At 31.0% G+C, this 12,500-nt stretch overlaps 1 protein-coding gene across 50 annotated transcripts in view; it reads left to right on the top strand.

Moving 5' to 3' along the window:
- LOC145303484 (uncharacterized) overlaps window positions 1–12,500 on the top strand; it is a 578,993-nt gene that overhangs the window by 110,641 nt on the left and 455,852 nt on the right. For all 50 annotated transcript variants that reach the window (XM_080144904.1, XM_080144905.1, XM_080144871.1 and 47 more), the window contains 6 exons: window positions 2,709–2,735; window positions 3,476–3,502; window positions 5,314–5,349; window positions 7,196–7,219; window positions 9,474–10,037; window positions 11,732–11,758. In XM_080144904.1, coding sequence (XP_080001030.1) covers window positions 2,709–2,735; window positions 3,476–3,502; window positions 5,314–5,349; window positions 7,196–7,219; window positions 9,474–10,037; window positions 11,732–11,758 — 705 coding nt within the window. The remainder of the gene's footprint in view (window positions 1–2,708; window positions 2,736–3,475; window positions 3,503–5,313; window positions 5,350–7,195; window positions 7,220–9,473; window positions 10,038–11,731; window positions 11,759–12,500) is intronic.

Genomic DNA, 12,500 nt, shown 5'->3' with positions numbered 1-12,500 from the left:
CGGTTTTGTTAAAAATTTACGCAAACAATTGCAAAAGAAATCCAGTTTTTAAGCTAATCACTAAATAATTTTCTTTCATTTTATCACAGAAACGTCTTTTTAATCACTGTTTATGAAATCAATACGTATCAATAACTGTTTAAAAAAAAGCTTCATTTTTTTAAATAGAGAGGATTTTTTTTTAATTACATTTTCAAGCAAAATAAGGCACGGTACCACTTTGATGTAAGGGGCTACTACTAGGGACATAAGTTGCAGGGATACTATGTAGGGAGTTGGGCAGCAAGATGTCTGTTCACATTACACTTGAACTTCTGCATGTCAGTACTAAATTGCAAATTACTAAGAATTATTAATGTTCCAGGGGAAAAAATCTTTGCTAACTTACTTTTACTATAAAGAAAACTGGTTTTTAATCAAAACAAAGTAAAAGTTGCAACTTTTTAATACTTATGAAGATTCACTGAAAGGAAAAATGAATGAAGTTTTTTTGTTATTTTCTTTTTTAGTATTCTTTTTTTTAATAGGATTGCAAATTGCTAAAAACTATAAGTATATTGTCACATAGCTTTTAAAACGTTTACTTATTTTACTTATTTTGGTATTTAATTGCTTTGCTTTCATTTGTTTTTTATCTAAACTTATAATAATATATAAGGATATATTATGCTATAACAATGCCACTATAGCACCCTATTTTTTGACAAAGTCAAATACGTAACCTCTACTGTATATGATATGTACCAAGCTGTATCTTCCGTTAGGCCGTTAATTGCACTTACAGTAAGATTAAAACGCCAAATTCAAATTTATACAATGAAAAAACAATACCTTCTAACAAATTGATCGTGTATATGCGGTCGAATCGTAAAGTGTTATGGAGTAAGCTGATCTACCTATTTAAGGAACAATGGACTTACCCAGAGACTATAAATATAGTTACATATAACACATTATTGGAGAGTGATTCGTGACAGTAATGGCCCCAGAATCATGACTTCTGTAACATGCGTTTGCTAATACACGTTTTGTTAGCTATACCACTGTGTTTGTCTTTATTACAGCGCTACAATATAAGGTTAAATAATTTGCATATTGCTTTAAAAAATGACAGCTCATTAATTAACTATTCGTTTTTATCGTTTTCGATAATTGTTTTCATCTTAATATAACACATAGTTCTATTTACAAATATTTTTATATCGTCGGTAAATGTTTTGCATTTTTCATGAAAATATAATTTCTGGTCCAATCGCTTCACTTCTGAGGAAGTGACTTGATTTTCAACAAATTCCAACCCAGTTCAGAATTGTACGAGAGTCGTTTCAAAAGTAAGGCCTCCTATTTTTTTTACTATAAAAGTAAAACGTTCAAACGCTACAAAGGCGGAAGTAGTATCATTAAAACGAGCAACCTTTTGTGCTTCCGAATTTATTTTTCTATATAGTCAACACCATTCTCAATGCACTTTTAGTAGTTTCTTTTGATACTTCGGTCATAAAAGTCTGGAACACGTTTTATCCCTTACAACTCTGTCGTCATTCTGAAATCGACGAACCCATCTCTTAACTGTGCTAACATCAACTGCATCGGTTTTGTAAACGTTCAACAGACGCCAGTGAATGTTGATCGGTTCATATTTTTCTGCATGGAGGAATTCAATGACGCATCTCCACTTCTGAAGCACGTCCATGACAGGGGTTGCTTTCTTAGAGTCTCACGCCGTCAATATCTGCAACAGAGAGATGAAACTTTCAGGTCATGAATTCATAAGTTCAGTCATCATTACAATGCAATTTGTGATCCCCTCTGATCTAATTGGGCGGAACAAAAATAGGAGGCATTACCTTTAGCACGTCCTTTGTGCATTAGATACAAAGCTCACTATACACACAGTGGTTAAGCAAACAAGTAAGAGAGTATCATCTCTCACCACAAATAACTTTCTAAAAATCCTATTTAAAATAAATAATTTGATTATGAATCCAGTTTTTACTTATAAATTGAAAATTGGAAAACAGATCGATGAAACCTGACATAGTGGTATGGAATATGAAAGAGAAAGAAGCAACCATAGTAGAAGTTAGTGTCCCTAGTGATGCTGGATCAAACAGAGCCGAGAGAGAAAAGATAATGGAATACCAATGGCTTATGTGTACGGCATGAAAAGAAACTGGAATCCAAGAAAAATCTCCATTAATTATAATTAGAAAGACATTCCATTAATTATAGGAGCAACCGAACTCTTAAAGAATTTCAAAAACTATCTGGCAAATATACCTGGTGAACCAAGTGCAAAAGCGATTCAGAAAATTGCACTTAAAAGGATGGTTGGAATCTTAAAAAATATCTCTTAGTATGCCTGAGATAGTGAATGAATATCTGGCACCTCGTATGATGTTCCATCTTCAACAAAATAATAAGAAAATTGAAAATAAATAAATAAAAGAGAGAATAGAAAGTAAAAATTCTTAATAAAAATACTAACACGAGGTTCAGTGGTGGAAGCAAGAGGTTGTTGGATTGTTTGCATTTTCTCGAGCAACGTCGGTACACAGGTATTGTTAGTGCTTCATGTTTCTCACCATTCTTTAGCAATTCATTTCCGATTTTGTAGACAAAAACATAAACAGTATTTATAATTCACGTTGTTTGAACTGTATATGCAAATAAAGAAAAACACTTCTTTTTCTTTTTGTATTTTTCAGGCTATGACAGAGATTGGGACTTAAAAGGTTGGTTGTATTTTAAGCTTAACTTTCTCTTGATAAATTATTGATATTTTACATGAACTGAGCCAGAAACAACTAAACTTGATGAATTATTTTCTTTTCCACAACTCTTTCTACACAAAAATTGAATATAAAAAAACTTTGTCTCGTTCTCATGGGGCAATTGATTCCATCCAGAATCAAAATAACACCCATCTCAAAACGAGTAAAATTAACTCCCTGAATAAAACACTGTTATATGCTCTTAAGAAGATTTAAATAAAATTTATATATATATATATATATATATATATATATATATATATATATATATATATATATATATATATATATATATATATACATACATATATATTGTTTTAACAAAAAAAAACAAGACTTCAAAGAATGGGTTGATAGCGACAAAAAGTGTATTTCATTGTTAGTTACAATTGTTTCAAATCCATTTCGATAAATTCAAACATTATGTCGTTTGAAAATTTTCACAAGAACAGCCTTTCTTCAGACTTTTTGAATAAAAAACACTTTAACAATAAAACATTATGGAAACCATTTCCTTTATAAGGAAAAGAAAACAAGCGAGACCACTTTACCTCTATCGCATCTTTGTATATATATATATATATATATATATATATATATATATATATATATATATATATATATATATATATATATTAGTTTTCCTAATTTTCATACTTTTTATATCTATATTTCTTTTTCTTTCTTTCAATTTTCTTCAGGTTATGAAGAACGTTTGGAATATATGCGTAAGTGTTTTTAACAATACATGTATTTTTAAAAAATATTTCACTCATTAGTTTGTACATTAAATAATTGTTGTATTGCTTATTGCTTCTAACATAATTACATATATCGATGTATGGCTTAATCGCGTTGATCACTGAAGTTAAGAAACATTGAGCCTAGCTAGTACCAGATGGGTGACCATTTGGAAATTCTAGGCGCTGTATGTGCTCTCCGCTTATCTCGGCATTTGTTTACCGTCGTCCTGAATATCTACTTGACACTGGTATTCAACAATATCGACTCAGGAGAGGTGTGGTTGGAGATTGCGCAACTCTTGCCTCAAAAATTTCACGTGCAGGCACACTTACAGTGGGTATCCATAGTCTGTCAAGACTGAAGGAAGCCTTTTACATATACTGTACTGCTTCGATTAATGTAATTCCTTCTTCTACAATTGGGACCTTATTAGACAAGCACTCACTGCAGATTCGTATTCCTCTCCATCTCGAGATGTGCCAACTAAACAAATGTCGTTATGGACATGTCATCAACAAAATTGAATTTTACCTACTGTCTTGTCACTTAAGTTGTGGTGGTAGTAGTCCACGTTTCATAGCGTTAGGATGTGGGATTTTTTTCTGTTTTTAGGTCGTTTTCTCTCAGCTCAAAAACGTAATTCATCATCGGTCATTCATTGCTTGACCTATTGTCCTCCCACGCCTCAACTTTTATGTCCTTCTACAGATCTAGGATTATGCATTTATATGACCTTTATCAAACTTCACACTAGCACACTTAATCACAATTGACGTAGGGTCCCTACTATTTAACACTATGAGATCCTGATTGATTATCAGGGAACACAAGGTGTGCCTTCACAAGGTAAATCTGCCAGAAAATCTGTTATCACAATTCTGTCCTAGTCTCATAAGTCTGTAAACATGACCTACTAGTGAAGTGCTGTACCTTTGCCTTCTTTCAGTCCACTGCATTTACTTTGATCCGTACATCATAGTAACAGATCCAAAATGGCAGCCTTAACTTGACTGACATATGTCATATTTGCCAAAAGGTCAACCAGGTTTGAGATCTGTTTCCACATATTTCCGACCATGTTTGAATTCACCATGGCAGCGTTTTACAAGGTTAAATGATGGAGCATAATCACCATGTGTTTTTTTCATTTCCTAAAATGTCCTTTCAAATACAAAGATCTGATCACTGCACAGCACTCAACAGGCTTTATTTCACATATGACTCAGTTCAAATACGTGTAAATCAGAAGCCACAATTAGTTTAGATATGTTATTTTCCACATAGCCCCTAGATATATAAATCATTAGATGTGCAAAAATTCAGTTGGATCAGACAACCGGAAGTAGGACAGGGACATTGTTTATTGAATACCCCCTCAGTACTTGAGCTAATAAGATTATAGGCCATTATTGAAATAACTTTTACTCTATTGATGTATGATTTTGTTTCTGTGCAGTTCTAGGAGATCCACCTTCCTAGGATTTATCTTCTCCCTTGGGGAAAGGGTTAGTTTATTGCTAATTGCTTGAGGCGCTCCCATAGAAATGTCGACAGGACTGCCGGGACACTTTGCAGGCAAGAGTGTTCTTCCTCTAGTGTCACCCCACTTTCCGACCCTTGTGTCACATCATCCCACCGTGGGAGGGATATAAATAATATTCATATACCTGATTAGCTGTCAATATTTTGTATGCAATATATATATATATATATATATATATATATATATATATATATATATATATATATATATATATATATATATATATATCTTCTCAATAATTTTTCCTTTCAGATAATCGAGAAATTTTCAGAAAATATAGACGAGAAGGTATGTAAAATGTTTTCTTTGTGTTTATGTTTAAAACAGAGATGAAATAGATTTCTATACATTCACTATAAATTATTATCTTTACAAGCAGAATAAACTAATGCAGAATACGGACCATGCTGAAATAACGTTATTATTTAGAAACCCATTCCTTACACGGGATGGGCTTCTGTGTAAAACTAATCTGTACTTTCAGCGAACAATTTAATAAACAAAAGATACCGTAAAAATTGAATTTACCTAGTAAATCATATCTAAAAAGATAGCACAAGTACCCCATAAACAAACTATATATTAACTCTAAGATAAAATGTAAAACTTTTATTCTATCCAAGTGTAGTAAAATTCTGCTTATGTTTTTGGCACCTGTTTGTAAAACTGATTTTTTTAAGTGTACCACTAGGTGAGTCAGAATTTTGGGGGAATTTTTGACACCCCTAACAGAAAACTGCAAATAAAATATAAAAAAACTCATAATTTCTCTTTTTAAAGTGGGTTGTTTATTTTCTTTATGGAATATACTTCCAAAATAAACTATTAATATCGTTTAAAAAATAATAGAAATATTATTTTTTATTTAAAACAAAAAACAGTGTTTACAAAGTGCCCGTGAGCCTTCATGCAGCCATTTTGTTTACATAATGAAATCAATTGAATTTTACGAGTTAATTTTTTTACTTAAAATCTATCAAATTTTTTCTATTAGTTCAATTTTTACGATATTTTCAGATTCAATATGAAATTTTATGCTCTTTCCAATAAGCCGAATATAATATTCTAGACAAGTGTTTTTTTTAAATTCACCTCCTCCATTTTGAAATGTCTATTAAAATGAAAATAATCAATTTTCTCACCTCAAATTTATACATCACAAATTGAAGATAAAAGATCAATAAATAAAATAAGCTAATTTAAAACAAACATAAAAAATTCAGTTAGTTGCAAATTTACCTGTCAAGTCCAAAGTTTAAAACCTTTTTAATAACCACGTTGATTTTTTAAAAGTGAAACCTTATAATGTTCTTATACTGCATAGAAAGTTTCGTTTAATTATGAGACTTATTCTATTTCATTCAATGTTTTTTTTAGATATTAAAAAAAATTCACTCCATAAAGTAGAAATAAAATATATTAAATTATTTAGATAAAAAAACTCATGTATTTCTTTGAGAAAAGAAAGAAAAAAAATCCTCAACTGTTTTTTTAGGCAAAAATTTATAAGTAAAATGTGAGTATTTTTAAACTATGGAGACACATATTTCTTCACGCACAAGGCTAGACGGCTAACGCAAACGTGTGGTTTTTATTTCTTTCTGTCCATCCGTATTTCAAAACAAGAATAAACACCGCTTCCGGCGTTTCGCTAAAACGTAACAATGCTTACGTAATGGCGGTATTTTCAAATAGTTGTTTAAAAAAATTATTTTATTTAAAAAATACATGGAATTTAAAATATAAATATGGATAAATTCTTAACAATGAATAATGGAAGTACCCATTGAATAGTATTTTTTTATAGGTAAGTGATTTTTGGAATTTATATATGCATATATTTATCGAAGCAAGTTAAAATTCGTTGATTTTCTTTAAATCTTTATTAAAGAAAACCGATTTTTAAAAAAAAAACAAATACTGCATAACCTGTTATTTTTTTTAATTTGGTTTTTGCTCCTTAATTGAAAAAAATTTAGGGTTTGACTTACATTTTTCAAGTAGTTATAAGCTTGGAAAGATAGGAGGTCGAATTATTCAATTTTTTTCACGCATTTTTAATGTTGGTTTCTGACACTGCTTTTCAATTTGAAATCCATTTCTCAAAATTTTATTTCTTTTTTTCTGTTTATAGTGAAAGAAGAAATTAAGCTTCCAGGTTAGTACCATCTGCTGATTTGTTTTTCTTTTTCAAAGTTGTTAGATTTTTTTAAATACTAACCAGTATTAAAAAGAAACTCCATCGACTATTTTTGTGGAACACATTAGAGAAATTAACAATCACAAAAAACGCTATACGAAAACAAACAAAACTTGCATTCGAACGAAACAATATGCAAGCCAAGCATTAACCACCATGAATTTCAGTGAGGTAGCTATTCTTTTCTCAAACCTTAACAGACAGGCGTTTTTGGTGCAGGAAATTTGTTTATTTATTTTTACTAAAATGGTCACCACTTATCAACTCCAAAAAATCAGATTGAATTATTATCAGAACCAAGTTGGAATATTGTGGGGGTGAGTCATGTCAGGAATCTCTTTACATTGGATTTGAAGACACCCATATTGTAATTCGCATGGAAGCAGCCCCATGGTAACGTGTTCCATAAATGGGGAACCTTAGTGTTATAATTTTGCGTTTGATAGCAAAAATTGGTAAAACACAGGCGAAATACGTTAAAATAACTTTATATACAAGGCATAATGGAAGAGGTTACCGCGGCATTCTGCTATGAAGTGCCCGTTTCATAAGTGTTTTTTTTTTGTTTTTGTTTTTTGTTTTTTTGCTGCTTCGAAAGGCACATGAGCTCCTAAAATAGAAAAGAAAAAAAACTGCGATGGCAGCTGATAATTAACTTAACATATACCAGCATTTACTCGACCACAATATTACAGGGGCTTACACAAATGTACTATTTATTTTTAAAAATTATTTTTAATTGTATTCTTTGTGGATCGACTTTATCATAATAGATAAGAAAAGCTGAGTATTTCAGAAAGCACAGACGCCGACTGAAAGAAAATGGCGTTCCACAGTCCTTTTATAAATATAAGATCTTGCAAACTAACGTGAGATGACGTATGTAAAGCAAGCATCTTACAAACAAGCAGGAACTAGCCTGCACAGAGGGTATAAAATGAAGGGAAATGAATTAGGATATTACAACAATATGTAATAATTGGACAGAATATTGTTATAAAATAGTCCAAACTTAACGGTGTTTTTTTTTCTGTTGAAGGTGCAACAGATAAAACTAGCAGTGTTACGTATTAGGGATGACAACATTTGTCATTTTTTTATCTTTACTACTACTACTACTACTACTACTACTACTACTACTACTACTATTATAATAATAATAATAATAATAATAATAATATAAAAGGAACTGTGTGTGTGTGTGAGACAGAGAAAGAGTTCGTTTCTCATGGGCTCTTAAACGGCTGTGCCGAGTTTTTTTTTTTTAAATTTCAGACTAATATACTTTATGTGCCTGGCAGTGTTCTTAGATAAGTTTTATATCGAAATAGCTTTTGATAAGCATTGATAATCAAAATAATCTGATGAAAGAAGGAACAGGTGATTTTGACCTTACGCAGCCTTACATCACAAGCGTATTTTTTATTGCCACACAAGCTGAAAGACCCAACATATAAAATCAACAGTAGGTTTTTTGATATGACAGGAACGCATGTTTCTGTTTAAAGCACAATTGCACCATGATATTTAACCTTTGCATTTTAAACAGATTCAAGCCATTATTACCGCACAAGCAGTAAGGCCAGGCATATAAAATCAAGAGTAGTTTATTTGATATGATAGGGACGCGTTTGAAATGAATGTTTCTGCTTAGAGCATAACTGAAGCATGATACTTAACTTTTGTATTTTAAACTTTAATTCAAACCATTATATATAAAAATAATTTTATAAAATTAACATTATGTTCTCTACAGTGCAATGTAAACTACAATGTATTGCGGACTAAGTCACTGCGGGTAGGCATGTGAAGCTTCCTCCAGGTGCATAGCGATGGGTCCTCAACTAGAGCAGGCAATCAGTTCATTTGATCGAAAAATTGGCGGTTTTATCGATTTCGGTGACAATAAAATTATAGGAATGTGAAACATTCGTTAATCATCATTCAATCTCGGACAACATCTGGTCTCCTTGCTACTATATCATAGATGTTTGCAATGCATTTTTGTAATTGTTAATTTTTTAAAATTCTTTCTATGGGAATAGTCGACCAACCTTAAATCCTATATTTTATTAATACCCAATGTTTTATGGAGTGGATAAAACAGGCAATATTCGAATTTATTTTGACAAATATTGGCAAATACTTTCAAAACAACGTATTTTTTAAATATTAAGATAATATATGCTAGGTATTTTCTTTCTTTTCAAAGGTTATGACAAAGCCCGCTTGGACATCATGTTTGTAATTGACACATCTACTTATGTTGGATTGAAAAACTTCAGGAGAGTGAAGCATTTTGTGAAGAACGTCGTCAAATATTTCCGTATTGCTCCAAGCCACGTAAGAGTTGGTGCAATCACCTACAGCACTTCGGTAAGAGATGACTTCAACTTGAACACTCACAAAAATCTTCATGAAGTACTTCGAGCCATCGACAGGATTCCATATGTGAGGGGAAAAGAATACAGCAATCGTGCACTGAAATATCTCAGAAAATACTCTTTCACTCGCCGATATGGAGCCAGGCGCCATGTGGTCAGCGTTGCCATCGTCATCACGAATGGCAGAACAAACAATCTGCTGTGGACCACAAAACAGGCCGACTTCTTGAAACGTGAGGATGTCAAAGTATTTGTTGTGGCCATTGGAGAAGTGTACATGCTCGGTGTCGAAAGGATAGCCAACGTCCCATACAGTTGGTTTGTTATTAGAGTTCCAAACTATGCTGTACTTGGAAGATATGCATGGTCTTTGGTATACAGACTATATTGGAGTAAGTAAATTGTTTTGTTTTTCTTACATTTTAGAATTTTTCTTTTCTTCTTTTGTTGGATTTTTATCTAATTTTATTTGCATTTATTATTTTGATAGTGTTACTTTTGTTACTTTGCAATAAAGATACCATATTATGCGATATCCATATATAATAAGACGTCATAAAAACTATTACACTCAGCCCTGGCCTATAATTTCTACACATACAAACTGGATTGCAATAATGAGATTTGAAAACACATAAAATATAGCAATTGATTCAATAGTAATACAGCATAATCACATTAACACACTGGTCCTCATTAGATCATCGAAGTTAAGCAACGTTGAACCTAGTCAGTATTAGATGGGTGACCATTTAGAATTCTCGATTTGGATCTATCCAATAAAAATAATACCAGATTACAGTTTAGGAGAGATTAAAAAACAAGTTAAGATTAACTACTTTACTAGAGAAGCTATTTAATTTGAAACTTTTGATATAATTAATAGCATTTCTAGCTGTGCTGGGCAGTTTAATATTTTTCTTCGATCTAGAAATATCTAAAGATAGATTTTAAAAACTACTAACCAACTGAATATAATAAAATAAATTTCGAATTAAAGTCGGTACGAAACGGTTTTCGACCAAAATAGCTTCCAGTTATAAAATGCTCCCTAGTACTTCCGGTTTTGGTTAAAAATAAAAATCACAATACGGTACGAAAGAAAAGTATTCAAACAGTTTCTATGTTTCTTTTTATTTCAGAAGAATTGGTATTTACAACATTTTCTTTTTACAAAAAAAAAAAAAAAGATTTCATAGCAGAATAAAAATATGTAATGAAATTAATTTAAATTAAAAATATTTCATGAAATTGAGTTTATTTTGGAAATATAGATTTAATTTTTTTTTTAATTTTGTACTGCAGACTTTTTGTCGATGGACATATTTAACCATTTCACATATCTGCAATTAGTCTATGGCGAGCCAACCATTCTAAAGTTTTCTTTCTTCCCATTAGTCGCCATCAAAAAAGTTTGCAACACAAACGAACTTCATCAGTGGATAGAATATCCTATAATAATAATATGCATGTTAACAAATGAAATGTGAAAAAAAATGCTAAATTTAATCAAATTTTAATAATTAAAATAAAAAAAGACATTTAAAAAATATTAATAAAAATATATTTTAAATAACTTGATGAAGTTTCAATTGTCCTGAATTAAAAAAATCAATTAGAATTTAAATGAAACAATCATTTATCATTCACGTCTCTAACTATCGTCTTCGCTAACTTGCTATTGGTTTCAAACATTTCATGAAATGCTTAGCATTGTACACTGCTCACCCTCTTGAAGTTAAGTCGAAGGAATGTCGTGATTTCCAATTTCTCCAACTATGCTTAACATAATCCTTTTGGATGTTTTTTTTTCCATAATGTGGTTTCGAGTTGAGACAACTTCGGCCGTTTTCCAACCTAAGCTCTCTATCGCCTCCACCATAATATCACACATTATTACATATAAACAATAATTTTGTTATTGTGAAATTAATAAAATCATCCATGATTCTGTTTTATTTTCACGATATTTATTTATTTATTTATTTATTTATGTGTAAACAATTAGAAATATTTATTTATGTGTAAACAATTAGAAATACGCTTCGGTTTTTCACCAATTATTCTTTCGTTTATTTTTTCACAGGTTACGACAGGAAATGGGACTCAAAAGGTTAGTAATGTTTTAAATACCCTTTTTTGTTTAACAAAATTCCACATAATTTGATTTATTGTTTTAGTTTTTTTATTCTTTTAAATCTAAATAGAGATTACACGAATTATTGTTTTGTTAGTAGAAATATCATTAAACATATGCACACAACGTGTTACCTTCAATATTATTTTTATAAACATATTTACGTAAGGTATTAGTGTTGTTTTATATGAAAAAAAAACGAGGCAAAGCAGATGGCATCACTGCTCGGATACCATTGCTAAAGTGAAAAATGTGAGGAAAAGGTGTTAATGCAGAAAATAAGGAAGCTACGAAGATGAAAGCAATAAGTTTTTTTTTATTATTTGTTTAGATGTAATATATGTTAAATTTTACATTTTTTTTTTCATGAAATACTATTAGAAAAATTAAGAACAAGTTGAAACAAACAATTTGAGCCCTCATGTATACCCCCCCCCCACACACACACACATGATTTGATTCTGATTCTGCCATACGGAATTGCTAAGTGTGCGTCATCTGGTATCAAGTTGCAAGGTTCTTTTGGGAGATGGATATTACACAGCAAGACATGATGGTGTATGCATGTACCTCTACAGGAGCATCTGTAACAAATTAAACATCCAATGTAGCAGAAAATCCTGGGAACATTAACATTAAAGAACAGTTGGAAATGACTTATACACCATACATTACGACCATGTAATCCCTACAGTCACCTACATTGAAAAGGCTCCTG

Source organism: Euprymna scolopes, chromosome 19 (genome assembly GCF_053919585.1).
Source record: "Euprymna scolopes isolate OS-2025 chromosome 19, ASM5391958v1, whole genome shotgun sequence".
In the NCBI taxonomy this organism is placed as follows: Eukaryota; Metazoa; Mollusca; class Cephalopoda; order Sepiida; family Sepiolidae; genus Euprymna; species Euprymna scolopes.
Note: the sequence above shows the minus strand (reverse complement) of the source record. Positions and strands in the feature narration are given on the sequence as shown.